Below are 17857 nucleotides of genomic sequence, written 5' to 3'. Positions count from 1 at the left end.
CGGCGACGGAAGTGGTCGCGTTGCCGTGGCGACGGGCCCCGGCCGCCATGGCGGTACCGAGCTGGCTGGAGAGGTTGCGGGCCGCCAGCAAGACCGCACTGGTGCAGGACGGTAACAGAAGCGGCGAGCCGGGATGGGGCCCTGCCTTCTCCTTTACTCCCAGCCGGGGCGTTTTGGGGCAGCCCTGCGGGAAGAGAGCGCGGCCTGGGTCCTAAGGGAGGAAACGGGTCTGCAAACGTAGGGATGCGGCCCTGCGCTGCTGCCCTCGCAGAAGGAGACGAGGTCCCGGGAGAGGGGGTACGGTCCCAGGTGAGGGGACGGGGCCCTACTCCCAGGAGTAAGCCTATTCCTAATGACTCTCAGCCCTGCCTTACTTCTAGGGAAGCGGAAGATCCACTACCAGTTTGAGGATGGGAAGGAGATGGCTGAAGAGTACGACATGAAGACCGGCCAGTTAGTGAGTAAGTGGAGTGGTAGGTCAGTATTTGCAGGGCTGGAGTGGTGGAAGGCACTGTCTGGGCAGGAAGGAAGTGCTCCTAAATATTCCAGAAAGAATTGTTCCTGGAGCTCCCACTCCCTTCTGAAGGGACATAACTGTGGTTGATTAGACCCAGAGTTTTCTCACTTCCTCGAGCAAACCTTGCTTCACTCCCAAACTGCTCGTCACTCACAGCAGACATAATTGAACTGAACGGGATTGCCAGCTCACACAGCCAGACAGGGGCTGCGGCACGTGCTGGGGTGAAACATGCTTTTTGGTGGCTTTTGTGGCCACAAACAGACAAGGTGTTGGTTACAGATCTTATCCAAAACCACAATTGCGGCATAGCATCTGTTGTGAACCTCCTCAATATCAAATAGCTAAAAAGAGGCAGTTAGTGCACAATTCTTGGATTTGGGAGTAGTCCAGCTAACTGATTCACTTATACCAAAGTGGAAATAATTGAAATTAAGGAAAGAGGCTTATTTCAGTTTAAGGTGCTGCGCAGCTTTGGTGGTAATTTGCTGGAGTTCTTCATATAAAACAGAATAACAAAATCTCTTCTCCCTTCTACAGGTAGAAGGTGGCGAGAAAAGAACACCCTCGGGGGCACTGGCAAGTGGCAGGTTGAAGTGGGAGACCCAACTTCACCTCTCCTGGGACCACTGGAATCAGAGCTCATAAAGGAAAGCAGCTCTAATGTATGTAAGAGTCTGCTGGCACCACTGCACCTAAAACTGTCTACCTAGCCTAGTGCTTACAGCAGTAATCTGTAGTCTGTAGATCACTCACTGCCCCAAGAGACAGCCTTAACCTGCCCAGCGCTCTACTACAAAGCATCCCAAAGGTCTGAGGAGAAAGAGGGCATGGTTTAGGTTCTTCTGAGGTCTTCAGGAGATCTGTGGTTCATATAAGTAGAAAAACTGCATTGCTGTGGTAGCCAGCTATTGTGCTAGCTTCCAAAAAGGTAGGCTGAAAGGAAGAGCCACGACAAATCAGTGGATAGAAAGTGAGGTGATAATGGGGACGGCCAACAGAGGTAGTATGTAACGAGCTGCTCCTCAACACAGCACTGCCTGTTTTAACCTCCTGTCCCACCAGCATAGGAAGCAGAGGTTTTAGTCTCTCATTTTCTTTTCTGTAGACCTGAAACACAAGAGCAGCTCTGCGCAGCAGACTGGGGCAGAGGCCCAGTTTCATTGTAACACTGCTGCGGGACTCCCTTGGTAAATGCCTTCAGCCTCCTACAAGCAGAGCAGAGCAGGCTAGCAGTAAGTGCTAGCCCTTCAAAACAGGTGCTCTGACAGTTTCTTGAGTTGTTCCCTAACAATCCAGTGGGGAAGAAGAAATAGTCCCATACAGAGCCTCTTGGGGTAGTAAAAGCGAAAGGGTACAAGGAAGAGAGAGGAGACAGCTGGAGGGGCCTTGCTAAAGGTACTTGTTTGCTGTAGCCTGTTTTCATGAGGAAGGACACACTGACCAGCTTCCAGTGGCGGATCCGTAACCTGCCCTACCCCAAGGAGGTCTACAGTGTCTCTGTGGAGAAGGAGCAGCGCTGCTGTGTCATCCGGACCACAAACAAGAAGTCAGTAAGAACAGCACTGCCAGTGCTGAAAGTCCCTCGGGGTGGGCTGGCACAGAGGGCAGGGTGGTGTTGGCAGAGGGGTGATGTCCTCTCTTGCCTTTGTTCGAGGAGCCATACATTAGGCAGAAAGAGACGTGCCAACTGCAGTTTTCCACTTCCAGCCGCCTCAGACTGAGCAAAAAGCCCCTCAGGCTCAACAAGTGGACTTTGCAAACTTATCTCACAGTTCAGTACCAAGGTGGTTAGTCTGATCTGTTCCTGTCAAATATCATTCCCAAAGAGAAAGGAAATACTACTTTTGCAGACCTGTTGAAACTAGAGCTTCCCATCCTCTTCCTGAGACACAGTACTTTGATTTAGTCATTGTATCTCAGAATGCATGGACCTGCAGAATTCAGTAAGCACAGTGTAAGCTCTGAGCACTCAGACAGATTGCACCTTTGAAAACTTACTCTGTAGTCAAATGACAATGATAGTTTTTGTTCTGGAGGTAGCAAGAAAAAATACAGGCAATCTAAGAAAGGAAAGCACCACAATATTCTGCCAAAAGAAAACTAAGAAGGGAGGGGAAGAAAAGCCTCTTAAGCATCGTTTAACCTTTGTCATTACCTGTCTACTCTTACAGAATGAGATGCACTGTGCCCCAAAGCCTTAACTGCCTCAGTGGAATAGGCCAGGATGAGCAGTAGTGTTGGGGAGAGATAGCAAGGAGGGAGTGTTAGGAAAACAAGAGAGAATATTGGACAGGCAGTGAAAGCTATTTACAGACTGGGATAAATACATCAGTACAAAAAGCTGGGCAGCCTGTCCTTTGGTTGCCTTTCCTCCCCAGCACTGCTGCAGAACCCGGGAGGATCAGGTTCGTGGGTAAAAACCGCAGCGTTGCTTTTCGGCCTGCACCCTGCCCTCTTTCAACGCTCCTTGCTGCTGGCTGTAGGTGGTGCTGTTGGCAAGGAGCTCGCTCTGCCTTGGGAACTGAACAGCTATCAGGACAGCAGAACCCAGTTTTCAGGCAGTGGTTTACATCAGAGACCATGGCAAGGGGAAGTTTGAGCTCTGTACACAGGCACACCTGGATGCTCAAAAGCAGGAGGAAGCTGACAGTAGGAAGGGGAGGTCTGCTCTGTGAAAGCAGATTCAGCTCTAATACAGTAGGTTTCTGTCCTGAATCCACAGAGAAGGATTTGCAAGAAAAGAATGGGGAGACCTGTGTAGCAAAGATGAGTGAGATTCTCACCAGGTACAAGTGGGTACCCATGGAAAGCAGTACTGTTTGAGTCTAAGTCCAACCCCCAGCTATTATTGGCAAGCTTATTTACTTCCCATCCTACTAATAGCAGTGTGCATGTGGGAACCTCTTTGCCTGCTGTTAGGTTATAACGTACATTAAGGTTTCACCTGTGTCCTACCTGACTTTGAGGTTTTTTGTACCATTCTCAGGATAACATAGAGTTGTCCTACAATCGTATGGCAGCTACATGTTCACAGGCTTGTGTCAGAGATAGCTGAAGGACATGAAAGCTGCTTGTGGCCTGCAGATGAAAGTTAAGGGCTTTGGGAATTAAAGCTGAAAGTCACCTCAGTGGGGAGCAGGGACAGACTCCAGCACTGGAGTACTTGTACAGGCTCCAGGATATCTTATATCATTTCTCCTGGGTCTTGGCCAGGGCAAGGCACCACTCAGCAACTAATTCCAAGATAGCAACAAAGGCATGGGGCAGCCACAGCGAGAGCGTGCATCACTATGGGAGAGAAAGGAAACCTCAGAGCCTCTCCAACCCTTGGAAGTCAGCCACGCTGCCTCTGAGCAGCAGAGCTGCGCTGACCGCCAGCCAGAGGCACAAGCATCAGGATGGGTTGCCAAGTCACTACTGAGTAGCTCAGCAATAAATTCTCAGCATACCAGTAGCAGTTTTCCCTGCAGGCTGACAAGAAGTGGATTTCCAGTAGGGAAAAAAAATAGAGGTGACTTCACATACGCACTGTGGCTCTCAAGCCAGGACCGAGGCTCAGAGTGCAATACTGCCCTTGGCCATGGGGTGAGAGGCGAGGGCAGAGAATCTCCCCGCTTCAGCAGAAATTACCTCCCATCAGCTACCTTCCCAGCCCAGACGGAGCTCTTCACATCCACCAGTCACTCCCATTCCCTCTGGCCACGGCAAGGGCTGCTCAAGTGGGATTTGCTTAAAACCTCTTGCTGTAAAATAAATCCATTAAACTAAACTCTAAAAACAAACCCAGAAAGCCTTCTCCCCAAACGCCAAACCTGATTCAATTATTGTAGCAAGAGGCAGTGGTAATGTTAGGAGGAGGAGGGGGTGGCCAGGCAGATCTGGTTTCCTTTGATCTTGTCACAGATTTTAGTTTGAGGCCAGCCAAAGCCATTCTTCTTCCCTTCTCCTTAGTCCTGGGGCAGCAGAATGCTGCTGTTTCATTGATAACTCCCAAGGCCTTTTGAAACAGTGCTTTTTTTCTGTGTACTGCTTTTTTTTCCTTCGGGTTTTTTTGGGTTTTTTTTTTTTTTTTTCTTGGTCTAATCGGTAAGAAGTTAACACTTCCTTAACATGTCTTTGTGTTCATCTAATCTCTGCTGTTTAACCTTTGACATCTCCCTTATTATCCATGTCTGCCACCTTTTCCAAATACCGACAGCAGTGACAACACAGAACGGTTTGAGCCCTGCGGTAACAAGCTGCGTACATTCCTCCCACTGCACCAGGAGGGCCATTTGCCCTTTGTAGCTGTTTTCACCGTGACTTGGAAAATAAACTGCAATTTGGGCAGGGTAGCCAGGGAGGCCAAACCTCATACACAACCAGATGAATGGAGAAGAACCCCTCATGGCATGACAGCAACTGCTGCCTGTTCATGTTCATCTCTGGGCACCTCAGTACCAGCTACCAGTCAATTCCTTGGAGAGAACTGCCAGTTCTTTGAGAGAATTACCCATGAAACTGCTGGCAGAGACTAAAAACCCAACCATGCCTCCAGTTGGACACAGGACCAACAACTGCAATCCTACATGGAAGCAGCAGATGCAGGGCAAGCCATGCCAACGGAGGAGGATCTTGGCCAAGTGCAGAATGAAGATCCACAAGGTTCTAGTCCCCAAAGCAGGAAATCTCTCGGCAGCATAGACAGCTTATAACCCCTCAATTTCTATCAGCAACATATCCCCTTCACACTGAGCAGAGCCCAAAGTGTGGTCAATGGAGAGACAAGATGGTTAGGGAGCTGGCAGAAACCTTCCTATCCCTCCTTGGATGCAAGACTGGGAAACTGGGATAGAAATCGGAGCATTGTTGCTGGGAGTGCAGAACAGCAGCACAGCCAGCGTGGGGGCTGCATGGAGATGCTGCAGAGTAGAGGCTTAGGTGGCTGTTGGCATCTATGCTTGGAGCTCTGTGCCCAGGGCAATGCCTGAGAGCCACAACATCACCAAAGTAGGATATGAGCAAGTGGGAGACAAAATAAAACCTTGCAGCTCTCAGGAAAGTAACAGGCACAAGAACTTTGACAGGTAACTTAAAGGGAATAAAAGGAAATGGGAAGGCACAAAGGTAAGGAACATCCCTCAGCAAGGCTGAGCGCTCTATCCCTCATTATGCCTGGCACTTCTTGAGGGCAAAATGGAGGGACCAAGCCTGCTCCCATATACCAAAGCTCTTCAGAGCTTTCCAGCTCCAATACCCAGTTTAGAGGTTTGTTTCCAGTGCTCCCACCAGCCTGGGAGCACCAGCAGGCACGCAGCATGGCACAGGTTTCTCCTGCCAACCCTGACAGGTCCATTCCTCCCTGCATTTACCCTGTTGAGACCCTGCTCCCTGCAGACCCTTGTTCATGAAACATAGGCAGGCACAGTGGAGATGCAAGAGTATACCTTGCAGAAAAACAAGGAGAATAGGAACTCCATCCTTCTCATTTCTGTCTTATTGCATTGTAGGTACTACAAGAAGTTTCCTATTCCTGACCTGGACCGATACCAGCTCCCCCTAGATGCAGCTGCCCTGAGCTTCACCCATACTAACAACACTCTGATCATCACGGTGAGGTTTTAGCCACACAGAATACCACTTTGCTTTTCCCTTTATGTCCAAAAAGAAGTTAAAATTCTTACATGTGGAGAAGCGAGGCAGAGCAGGGAGATATGCTGTGGGTCACTGCTGATCCCCTTCTCTGTCACAGTCACTGGCGTTTTTACATTACGCTGGACATGCTGACACTGGCCAGGACAGCCCAGGCCTCCAGAGATGCCCTGCTTGCTCATCAAGGTGACTTGCAAGTGGAATAAGGTCTATTATAATAGTGCCCTATTTTCCATGTACTCCCCTCCCACTGGCCTGAGCAAGCCTCCTCTCTCAGCAACAAAAAGTTTGTCTTGGCTCAGAGCATGCTTTCATGCTATGTGCATGAGTGTTAAAGACTCCAAGGTCCTGCTGCACTTGGAGGTCTCTCAGCCTTAAAAAAGTCACCTGCTGCTTTGTGCCAGAGAAGGAACACATGGTGGAAGTTAAGACTCTAACAAAATGAGCACTTACCTGCTGCAAAGACCATCCAGAGGCAGACATGCTTTTGAGCAGCATGTGCTCATCTTAAACATGGAAGCCAGCTACCAAGAGCGCATCCTCTCTGAGGGAAACCTCACAGCAGAGCTGGGGGTGGGTGTGCAGGGGAAACAGGCCAGGAGGCGCATCCTGAGTGCTTCTGAGCTTCTGTTTGCTATACACCCAACCCTTGCCGAAAAGCACCTGCAGCCACCACTAAACTGCAGCTGGGCAAGAGGGCTCTGAGGGGAGGTCAGAGGAACTGCAACTCCTATTTCTCTTGCCTTTAAAAAAAATGGAGATTATATATATAAAACACGTGTGAGCATATGACCAGTGAGCACACCAGGGATATACACAACACAGCTTGCCAGGATATTCCAGAGGTGCTGGTGGAGGCCAAGACTCCACATGCAATTAGGAAGTTTTACTTGCACTTTAACTGACACTCCAGATCTTGGCAGATGTCCCTACCAGGAGGGCACCACCTCTCCAAGCCCACGTTAGAGGTAGCTGATAATGGAAAGACCTCCCTTGTCAAGAGGGCCCAGCTGTGTAGTTTACACCCAGCAAGAGCTGTGCTAATGGAGATCCTGCTGCTTACAGCCTCGCTCCAGTTAGTTTGCTTGGAGCAGAGGCTGAACAGGAGTGCTATGGGCATTTCTCTGTTCCACAGTACCAGAAGCCAAAGGAGATCCTGGCTGCAGAAGAAGAATTGCAGAAGGAGCTGAAGAAGATAAAGGCAGCAAACAGTGGGGACGGTGACTGCAAGACCCAATAGGCTGTGGCTGCTAAGAGGCTGAGGTATCGGGGACAGTTCTGTCACAGCCTCGTGGTTTTTATTAGAAAAGGCAAAATAAATACAAGTTGTATTGTTAATAGAGCTGTTCAGAGGGATTTTTGCAGGCCCAGGGAAACTGCAAGGCAGTCTGTTTTTTGCCTTATTTACACAGACATTTATAATCCTTCTATTAGTTGTGGGAAGCTGCAGCAAGCAAAAAAAGCACGTCACAGCTGCAGTCAGCTGCCCTTTCCTCATCCTGTAGTGGGAGAAGCAACATGAAAGCTGGGTAGTTCCCCGGGAGGAGAAAAAGAACGCTTTCCTCACACTTGTTACCTGCCTGGAATGTGCCTGGAAGCAGCTCCCTCTTGTGCTGTTGCACAGGGTCCTCCATGCTGTTAAGACGATGTTCTGGTGACTGGTTTCTCTGCCAACAGCTCCAGTGCTTAGGCTTGAGCAAGCACAGCATATGAAACAGGTGAAGAGCTGCTTCCTTACGGCCAGCCATGTGCAACATGACGTGCAGAATGCAGGGCTGTTGTGCAGAGTGAAGGAACTCACATGCAGCCGCCTTCATTTGCATGACATGGAGGTGAATGTGGTGACAGGAGCCACTGGCCAACTCAAGGGTAGCTAAACCACATCCTTTGCAGGAGTGGGCCCCAACCTGCCCCAGTGCAAGCCTCACTGTAAAGACAGCACCCTGTGCACGGAGACAACTCCATCAATGCTGGTTTTACAACTCACCCTGCAGCTGGCTACTGTCCTCATTGCACCAACCATCCCTGTGCTTAGACTTCTGCATGTCCTTTCATCCCCAGCTCATATTTGAAAAGCTTCTGCCCACAACAAATCCAAGTGAGCGTGCTATGGGCTCCCAGCATAGCACTGCTTTCAAATCACAAAAACTCCTCAGAGCCTTGCTGACATCCTCAGTTATACCCTCTCTACTGCCTAACTTTAGCTCCCATCTGCACCCAAGTCTTCCCAAGGCATCGTCGACAGGCAGAGGTCAGCAGAGGCAGTGTGCCAAGCCCCACTTCTGGTTTTCCCATTCCTTAATGTCACCTGAGATGGGAGGGTGCATCCTTCAACCAGCCAGTGCTGGCACCACCATGGAGTTGTAGCTTTGCTCTAGGTTTCAACCAGAAGGAACCTAAGAGCAAACAGAAAAGTGCAGGATCCACCAACAGGGGCTGCAGAAGGGGAATGGCAGGACTGGCAGCAGCGATGTTGCAGGTGCGTCTGCTACAAGATGCACCAGGGACACTGTTCACATAATCTGCTGACATGCTCATTCCTACTCTGAGCCTTGCCCAAGTCCCAGTGCAATAAAGTACCTCTCCTCCCACCCAGTATTAACCCCAATCCTTCAGAGCCTCTCTCTGGGGACTGTGTCAGAGATATTTAATATCTCCATCTCTCCCCCCCCATTTGCTATTTCATTAAAAGACTTGGAACACTGAAGGATCTGAGAAAACACAGACCTTCCTCCCCACTTCCAAGTTCTGCCATCTCTCTGGTCTTGTGTCTCATGCCTAATCATGTACCTAAAGCCTCTTCTCACATGCAGAGCATGAAGTGCTCCAAGCAATACAGCAACAGTATTTAGCAGCCCCCGACACAAAGCTCCATCTTTTGGACAATAGCTCCATGTTACCTATAGCCCAGAGGTCTCCTCCAGAATCATTATCCTGGACCAGCTGTCTTTGGGATTTACAGATCTGCATAGATGGAAGATTGTTCCAGTAGTGACATCTTTTTACAGCAGTAGATCAGTGCCTGGGGCACTTAGATATCTATTTTGCCACTTAGACTCCAGGAGAACATGTGGCACCACAGTAGCTACACGGAAGCTGGCAGTAAGTTGCCATAATTGTCAGCAGAGCTGGATCACAAACTGTGACAGGAAGCTGTGCTGGAAAGAGCTGTGTGAGAATATGATCCTGCAGCAAAGCCAATTACTTTGCACCCTGAGTTGCTGTCTCACATCCACTGAGAGTGGAGGGCTTTCTTAAAGCAGGTGAGAACCTGGTTGATTCCACTCTCTTCTTGCTCCAACAGAGGCTCCAGCGTACATCTTCCAATCACTGTGGATCACAAGAGAAAAGCAGCCTCTTGAAGGCAGAAATTGTCTTTCAAGTCCCAACAAAGCACCATCCTGGCTGCTTTGCCCTAAAGGTGCTGCCAGCTTGTGATACAAAAACTCTCCTTTACCTATCCAGGATACCCAAACTCACAGCCTAATAGAGTTAATGCACCTCCTTTTCTGAGGAGGACCAGACAATGCTGCACTCATCCACAGACATCCACAATCATTCAGAAAGCACAGAATACATGAAAGCTACAGCTGGGAGATTCAGTCCTGGTCAGGTTCAGAAGGCCACTGCAAAAAGTTAAGCTCTCTTAGATGTTCCTACAGAATTCCCAATAAGTCACAGCAAGGCCTTGGTGTTTGCACTAGCCCAGTTTGCTGCTTGTATGCAGGTAGCAAGTGAGTTACAGATCTTGCTTTTGTTTCTTGTTTGAATAAGTGGTATGAGAGCCAAGATCCCAGCAACTGCCTTCAACACAGAAGTGCCACAGCATCTACCCAGAGAGAGATCCTCCAGACATACAGTTTGTCTGAAAACAGGGCCAGTCTCCTCTACAACCAGCAGATAACATCACAGCTCCTTTGGGACTTGAAACAAAACAAACAATCTCTTCTGTTTCCCTTCAGAGTTTTATTTAGCAAAATACAACTGTTTCAGCCCTGCCAAGTGCACTGCCTGACCTGATGGCCAGCTAGGGGAGGCATACACTAAAAGCAGGGCTGGCTCTGCCTTTTAGCTCAATTCTTTCTCTTGGTTGAAAAGAACAGCACAAGCAGCTGTCAAGAGAGCAAGCACAGGTGAAAAGGAGTCCCTGCTCCAGGCACCTTCCCTTCCGCCAAATCAGTGTACCCCACACACAGACTTGCTTCACACGGCTCAGTTTGGCTGATCTCAACCTGACCAGCATCAAAGCTGATAGGGCATTCTGGCTCAACCTGCCCCTCAAATGTATCCACAGGAGAGTTAAAAAAAAAAAAACAAAAAAAAAACAAAAAAAACCAAACCAAAACAAAACAAAGAAAAACAAGAACAGATAATATTACAGACCCTGACTTGCACAAAATAAAAAAAGGAAAGGACAATTGGCCTTTATTTCCACTAAAGGGCAGATGAAGTTGTTAAGCCTTGCCCCTTCTGGACTCTTTAACATAGCCTTTTGGCAAGTAAAGAATCTGTAGATGCCTTGGGGCCTCTCTCACCTCTCCTGCCCTGCTTTTCCCTGAACCAAGTGTCAACACTGCTGAGTTGGGGCAACCAGAAGCGGTTACGGTGCCCTTCACGAGGCCGTGAAGTCAAGGACGTGCAAGGCTGATGCCAGGGCAGCATACAGATGGGTGGTACTGAAACGGAGGCAGTACACTGGGCTGCTGGTGGGTGAAGACAGGTGAAAGCTCTGCAAGAAAACAGGAGAGTCAGCTTTTCAAAGAAGAGGTCAGCCCACAGACCCCAACAGGTTTTTCAGGCCCAAATGGTCAGATGCCCTGGCAAAGCAGGAATAAAGTCTAGGCTCACTCAGTCCGAAGACAGCTCGACAGCCTCTGTCTCTTCTTTCAGAGAGACACGAGTACCTGGCTGCCACAGAATGAGCCAGAAGCCCTGCTGCTGCCTGGCCTCCAACCAGCCCTCACCTGCAGGCACTGAGTCTGCCGCTTATCCCAGAGGCGCACCACTCCGTAGTAGGAAGAGCCGCTTGCAATCATATGGTTCCCATCAGTCCTTATGCAGTACAAGGCGCTGTCATGGGGCTCTTCCCACTCCCGGACACATTTTCTGCAGTGACAACACAAAACAGAGAGTGGCTGAGCCTCCACCACCCAGCGCCTGGACTGGAACTGAGGTCCCATTTGCCTGCGGCAGCTAACCGAGCCGCAGGCACGTCTCCAGGCACTGCACAAGAAAAGCCCAGAGGATCCTTGCACAGGCCCCAGATGCCAGCAGGATAGGCTCACCTGGTGCTGGTCCGTATGTCCCAGTAGCGGATGTAAGTGTCATACCCACATGAGAGGAGAAGGGAGGGAGTTTCATAGAAGACATCAAGCACTCCAGCTCCATGGTGAAAGTCAGTCCCTAAGCAGGTTAACAGCTGACCGCTGCAATGAAACATAATTGAAGAGTCATTCAGAGCAGGGAGCCCTTCCAGTCCAGCAGGCCACAGCAGAGATGTCACAGAAGTCTCTTAGATCTCATTTCTGTGATTTAACAGAATGCAACAGCCTGCACAGCTTTGCTCTTCCTCCTCCAGCTTCTGCTACTGGTTGAGCTACAAACTGCCAAGGATAGTGACCAGCAGGAGTCACAGCTGGTCATGATAAGACATGAGCCAAGGTAGAGCTGACCCCTAGCAACAGGGGGTCATCTTCCTTGGGAAAAGTGACCAATACACTGAATGACGAGGCTCCATTTCCATGGGAAATGATACTCAACTCCAGATAATCTGCAGCAGCCACTCCCCTGGTTGACTCCATCCCAGATTCTGTCCTCCAGCACACTGTCTGCTAGGGTATTTCCTGAAATCTTTGACACACAGCTCAGATCCACAGCCAAAACAGACTCCTGCCCCTGGTCACCATGGTTGCTCTTCCTCACTTTGTTACATTATGCAGCATGATGCAAACACCTTACCTGGGGCTGAACATGACAGGCTAAGAGCAGCCACCCTAGGTATGCTCTGGAGATGATTTCCCAAAGGCTAGCCTCTCCCCTGTCCTTATAAAATTCCTTGCTTGCTGTGGAAAAGCTAAAACAAAATCCCCATGAAGTTCAAAGTTTGTGGCCATATCACTCAGCTGCTTCTTCACGTTAAGCAGCAGCGGCTGCCTGGTGAGGGACCACTCTACAAGGGGCCTCCCAGCAAGGCTGGGAGAAGTTTGAGGCCCTTCTCTCGGTCACGTGAAACTACACACTGCCTAGGGCACAGGCCACAGCCTGTCTCCACTGACACTCCAACCACCCCAGCAGCCAGCAACACCTGTCCATAGCAGACTCTAAGGAACAGAGGGGACAATCTGCCCAGCTGCTGGAGATGGCCACCTATTGCAAACCCTCCTCTTCTTCCTCCGCCTCCTCCTCACACCCTTTACATCAAACATGCTGGACACAATAAACCTCGAAGCACCTGCTTTTCCACCCCTGCCACACGGCCGCCCTCTCCAACAGGCCCTTGGTTCTCAGGACAATGAAGCGGCCCTGAAAGCCGACAGCACGAACCCCGCCGTAGGGTCACTCCCAGCATTTCCCACCATTATTTTGTTACTTTCTGCTCCTTGATCCAGCATCACACAGTTCTGAGGCACATCGCCAAATGCCTTAATTCTGTCTGTAATCTGGGCTAAAGCCCTCGTCGGGGGATAAAGACCACACAAAAGGAGAAATAGAGTCCCAGGAGATGTTAAAACAAGTAAACACCTTTGTGTCAGGAGACAGAAATCGCTGATAAAGCAGATTAGCGCCTCGAGCCCTGGTGTCCCCAGATCAGAAGGCGAGCCCTGGCCGATCTTTGCAGCCAGCACGCTTCTATGATCACAGAGCTGGCGGCGTGCTGGGGCCAGCCTGTTTCCCCACAGTCACTCTCCAAAGAGCAGATTATGTAGAATAACAATTTCTTTGTGGCTGTGTAATTCCCTCCGTGACCGTGGCTGTGGGCAGCTACATTGGCCCTTGATGCCAGGGCCCTAGCAACCATTTAGAGAGGCCAACCAGCCCTAGCAATGGCCCCCCCATGCAAACCTCTCGGACAAGCTTTAACATCAAGTGCATGAATTAATCCCCCCCAACACGAATCCAGGGGTGCTGGCTTATTGGACTTTGTATTTCTCTAGGCAAGGGATCGAGGGGATTCCAGGCATCAGGCCTTTGCAACCTTCCCACAATACGTTAACCCTTGGAGGGTTACTTACAGACCAACCTAGCTGCAACTCTGCACCTGCACCTGTAGATCTGGAGGTCGAACATTCAGTCTGAGCTGAAGTAGATGTGTCCTCCAGCTTCACTACAGGGTGTGGGAGGTTTGGACATCTGGCACTGCCCTGCCCCTCCAACTGCACTGATCCACTCTATCTGCCATTCTGCACAGTCAGCAGGACAGACAGACAGGCACAATGCTGTTCTCAAGGCCTCCACACTGTTTGATCCTATGAGCTGTATTTGTGGACATGTATCGGAAGACACACATAAGAGGAAGCAGCTGCTCTTTCAATCATGAGCCCTTGGTCTACCTGCAAGAAGCAGAAGACAGATTGGCCAACCTGAGTCCTCTGCTTGCTGCCAGAGGAAAAGCAGGGAGCAATTCATAGGAAATGAGCTGTTTCAGTGGCTGTGCATAAACAACTCTACCCAGCAGCACATTTGGTGAACACGTGCTACCTGGCTGACACTTGTTTGTACTATTTACCCTCCATCATTTTTCCCTACTAATACACTTTTAAAATGCACAGAGAGACACTGTGCTAAGGAAAGGTAGCAGGATGCTGAACAACATCCAGAAATCTTTTATGTGCTGGAGCACCTCTTCTTCCTCTCAGGTGCCTCAAATGGATCTCCTAACATGTTCCCACCTCTAGCAAGCTCCCATCACATCCAGATTGATCCTGGCCACACAAAAGCTTGTCTCCTGTGTCCCCAGACCAGGCTTCAGTATGCAGCGCTGCAAGACAGCAGCAAATTTTAACGCCAGGCTGTTAATGTGTCCAAATGAAAAGAAAAAAAAAAATAATCAGTATTAAACATCAAGGAACCCCGGGGAGAAACCAGAGAGTCTGGATTCCTGCTTTCCTGTGCTGTGCTGAGCACCACCCAGGTGCCTTGCTCCAGTGTTTCACCATGCCTTCACACTTCACCACAAGTGGTACCCAAGCACCTCAGCAATTGGAGTTCCTCCAATTCCCTTCCAGCCTAGACAACAGAAAAGAAAACAAACAAAATCCTCACCAAGATTAGTTTTCCTTAGTAGGCAGAAAAGCAGCATAGATGCATACAAGTCATTTTGCAGTTGCAGGAAACCTTGTTTTGCTTGTTTGTTAATCAGTTCAATCCTCCTGCCCTAAGAATAGGTCAGCCAAGACAGCTTTCAGCTGGGAGGTCCAGCCCCTGCTTACAGCAGCAGCCCTTTAGCAGTTTACAGAAGCAACACATTAGTTGCTACAGTGAAAAGCTTATAACCTGACACCAGGGGAAAATCATACTGTCTTGCACACTGGGCACATAAACCAGAAAAAGCTAAGTTTTGGCATAGGTACACTAAAATAAATAAAGACGCTGAATGTGATTAATATTTCTTCCATTTTTCAGCAAATTATGTGACTCCGGGCCAGCAGTTCCAGGAACCAGGCCACCATGCTGAGCTAGCCCCATATCCTCCAAGCACGTGTAACCATGCTGAGCCTTTGCTGGGAAGGAAATGTCCTGCAACCACAGGTGTACCAGTCTCAGGATCACAAGTTAGTGCCTACAAATTCTTCAGTCTTCATTATCCCAACTACTCCCTGCCTTCAAAACCCAGTCCCCACCAGCTTCCACTTCCAAAGGGGGCAAAACCCACAGCTGTTCCCTGAAAACCCAAAAATGATCAGGATGACCTATCAAGGCGCAATAAGAAAAGCAGTAGATACACCAGCGCATCTGCAATAGTTTTCTAACAGCTCATTTGGGCAGTGGGCACCTACTCAAAGAGGCACAAAAAAAGCCCACAAAGTTGAAATAATCTACAGCCTCCCAAGCAAAAATGATCATCTGCAGGATCGTAAGAATTCAGGATTTCCCAGAGACCTTGCTGACAGACAGAGCTCTGAAGAAGTCTGCAGCTCCCTACATGCACTCTGTCCAGTTGCTTCTGGTCTTGGCCAGCTATCTTTGATGTACTTGAACTACAGTCCAAAAGCTGGGTTGAAACAATACACAGTTTTCCCCCCACCCTAAATTTTTGTCAAACCTGATTCACTAGCATTGATATTGCACAAATACACAGCAAACAAGTTTAGTATTAAACGCATTCTAGGAATCTGCTGAATTCAGAACATCTGTTGAAAACAGATATGCCTGAATTTGAGGACATAACTCATTCGTTCTGGAAACCTCATCTGTGAGCTGTGACTATCCATCAGAGAGGAGAAGCCATTGCACAGAAGTAGGCCAAAACCAAGCACTGCTCCATATGCATATTTTAGCATCAAAATCTACTTCCAGCAAGCCAGCTGGGAAGCATTTACTTAAATAAATAAATAAATACTGAAAAGTGCACTGTTCTATTCAAAACAGTGGGATATTTGAATAGGGTATCAAACAGAGAAAGGAAACAAAACCCATTTAAAGACAATTATCTGGAGTGCAGCATTTGTACAACCCCTGTCATCCAATTTGGAGAGAACACCAAAACAGAAGGGAAGGGCTAAACTGCCATCTCTTCCAGGTGCTTTGCACCTGGGGCTAGGGCACTCAAGGGATGCAGCAGGTTCTGCTAAGAAGAGAAGGGCTTGGTTAAGCAACATCTATAAATGTACACAGGGAGAAACAGAGCTATTTAGCAAAGCTGTTTTTCACAGAGTTATCCCACCCCAAGATTACTTCGGCACTAGGCCAAGGTTACTAATTCTCGCAGGGAGGTGTGGATAGGACTGGGGAATTCTGGGGGTGACCTCCATGTGAAATGGCTCTGAGATGCCATTATAAGTGAGTTGAAGTGATTTTCAGGAGAAATGCCTCTCTCAGCTTCCCCAGCACAGCTGAAGGGCCTTGAGGCAGTAGGGGGGAATGACACCAACGATGGTTTGAGATTGTGTCGGGGGGGAAGAGACAGAAGAGGGAGTTTTGCCTTCTTTTCTTCTGCTTTCTCTGAATTGGCCCACACACGCTTTAAATGGTCCAATAAAAAGATACAATTTCTTTACCTTTCCAGCTCGGGGACCCTGTGAGTTTTTGTTGTGCGGGTTCCCGTAAGGTTAAGTTCAGAGGATAAACTGACACGCTGGGCTATGGGAAAAAGCCAGTTTCTTCAAATAAAGCCACAACGGTGCAAAAGAGACCCTGCTGGGGCTTTTATTTGGGAAAACAAACAGAAATGGCACCAAGCCCTTCTGCTTTACGGACCAATTTAACTATAAAACCAATGTTCTCCCTCTCGGGGGTGAAGAGGGTAGAGAGACAGGACATGACAATAGTCCAAAACCTTGGGGGGAGAGAAAAAAAAAGATAGGACAAAAAAAAAGTTGTCTGTCCCCTTTTCTTTCTTGTCCATGGCTCCTTTTCTCAGCACACGTGTGTTCTTGTAAAAACGATTAGATTGCAATTTGTATAACATGGTGACCCCCAAATTCAGACATTTAACCCCTTTTCTCTGCAAAGAATGTCAAGAATGTCTTCTGTGTCTTTCTTTCCAACAGGAGGAGCAGGGGGGAATTCTCTCAAACTGTGATTTCTTGAGGGAAGAGAAAAAGAGGAAGGCAAGGAAAAGAAGCAGGGAATTCTCAAAGCCTCTCGCCTTTCGCCCCACTTGTGTGGGAACAGGAGGCTGTATTGCTCCCTTTCTGGACTGAGCTCTGCAGGTCTCCTTTAGTGGGGAGACAAAAAAATGGAGAGTCCAAATCAAAACAAAGCCATCTGTTTAAATGAGCTACCACTAGCCAGTGGCAGAGGGGGTTCCTCATTCACTCCTTCCCATTCTTCTCTCTTGCCTCTGTTGATTCTTTCTCAACCCAGGGAAAAATAAAGATTGCTTTTGCTTTGGCTCAGAGGGATGAAACTGATTGATGCATTTGGAGCGTCCAGCCCCCACCCGCACTCTCCAATTGTTCAGGGCCTTGTAAAGTTGTCATAAATACGCCTGAACAGGAGTGCAAAGGCCACAGCATGCCCTGGACATGTAACATCCAAAGGGCAGGAGGTGGCCTCACGCTCAACCGCAGTGCGAGAGAATCGCAACTGCAGCGGGGAGAAAAGGATCTCAGATAAATACCTGTATGTTCTTCCTCTTACAAGTGTTTTACTTCTGGGTTAAGATGCACCAGAGTCCTCTTAACAAAAGGAAGGCAGAGAATGTCCAGCTTACGTGACAAAAGGTTGAGAAAAATGATGTTAAAAAGTAAAAAGAAAATCAATGAAGAACCACAAGGCCCAAAACTGATTTGAGACTGCATGCATACTACAGAAAATACATTGCACAAGCAGATCAGACAGAAGCTATTCATTATAAACCAAGAGACAGTGCTCTGACCACAGAACTGCTAAGAGGAGCACTCATCCAGGAGAGAGCTACTTAAGAGGCACCCTATAGCAGTGAGCCTCCTCCAGCACTGGCTCAAGTAGCTGGCTGTTGGAGGCGTCCTGCCTCCAACAAGGTCTGAGATCTCAGAGCAAGGAAAACTAATCCCACAGTTTAGA

General features: G+C 48.8%; 2 protein-coding genes across 2 annotated transcripts in view; one reads left to right on the top strand and one right to left on the bottom strand.

Annotated features, from left to right (window-relative positions):
* Positions 1-11: 11 nt before the first annotated feature.
* Positions 12-7489, top strand: DPCD (deleted in primary ciliary dyskinesia homolog (mouse)). The gene is made up of 6 exons (XM_042863345.1): positions 12-111; positions 381-461; positions 1058-1182; positions 1933-2066; positions 6010-6112; positions 7287-7489. The coding sequence occupies exons 1-6, from the start codon at positions 48-50 to the stop codon at positions 7389-7391; spliced, it is 612 nt and encodes a 203-aa protein (XP_042719279.1). The 5' UTR covers positions 12-47; the 3' UTR covers positions 7392-7489.
* Positions 7490-10097: 2608 nt separating this feature from the next.
* FBXW4 (F-box and WD repeat domain containing 4) overlaps positions 10098-17857 on the bottom strand; it is a 58838-nt gene continuing 51078 nt past the window's right edge. Inside the window, exons 7-9 of the mRNA XM_042863344.1 lie at positions 11437-11577; positions 11116-11257; positions 10098-10880 (exon numbers count right to left, since the gene is read on the bottom strand). Of these exons, the coding sequence (XP_042719278.1) occupies positions 10764-10880; positions 11116-11257; positions 11437-11577 (400 nt within the window). The 3' untranslated portion in view covers positions 10098-10763. The remainder of the gene's footprint in view (positions 10881-11115; positions 11258-11436; positions 11578-17857) is intronic.

Source organism: Lagopus leucura, unplaced genomic scaffold (assembly GCF_019238085.1).
Source record: "Lagopus leucura isolate 7727_CA_CO unplaced genomic scaffold, USGS_WTPT01 Super-Scaffold_739, whole genome shotgun sequence".
NCBI lineage: Eukaryota > Metazoa > Chordata > Aves > Galliformes > Phasianidae > Lagopus > Lagopus leucura.
Note: the sequence above shows the minus strand (reverse complement) of the source record. Positions and strands in the feature narration are given on the sequence as shown.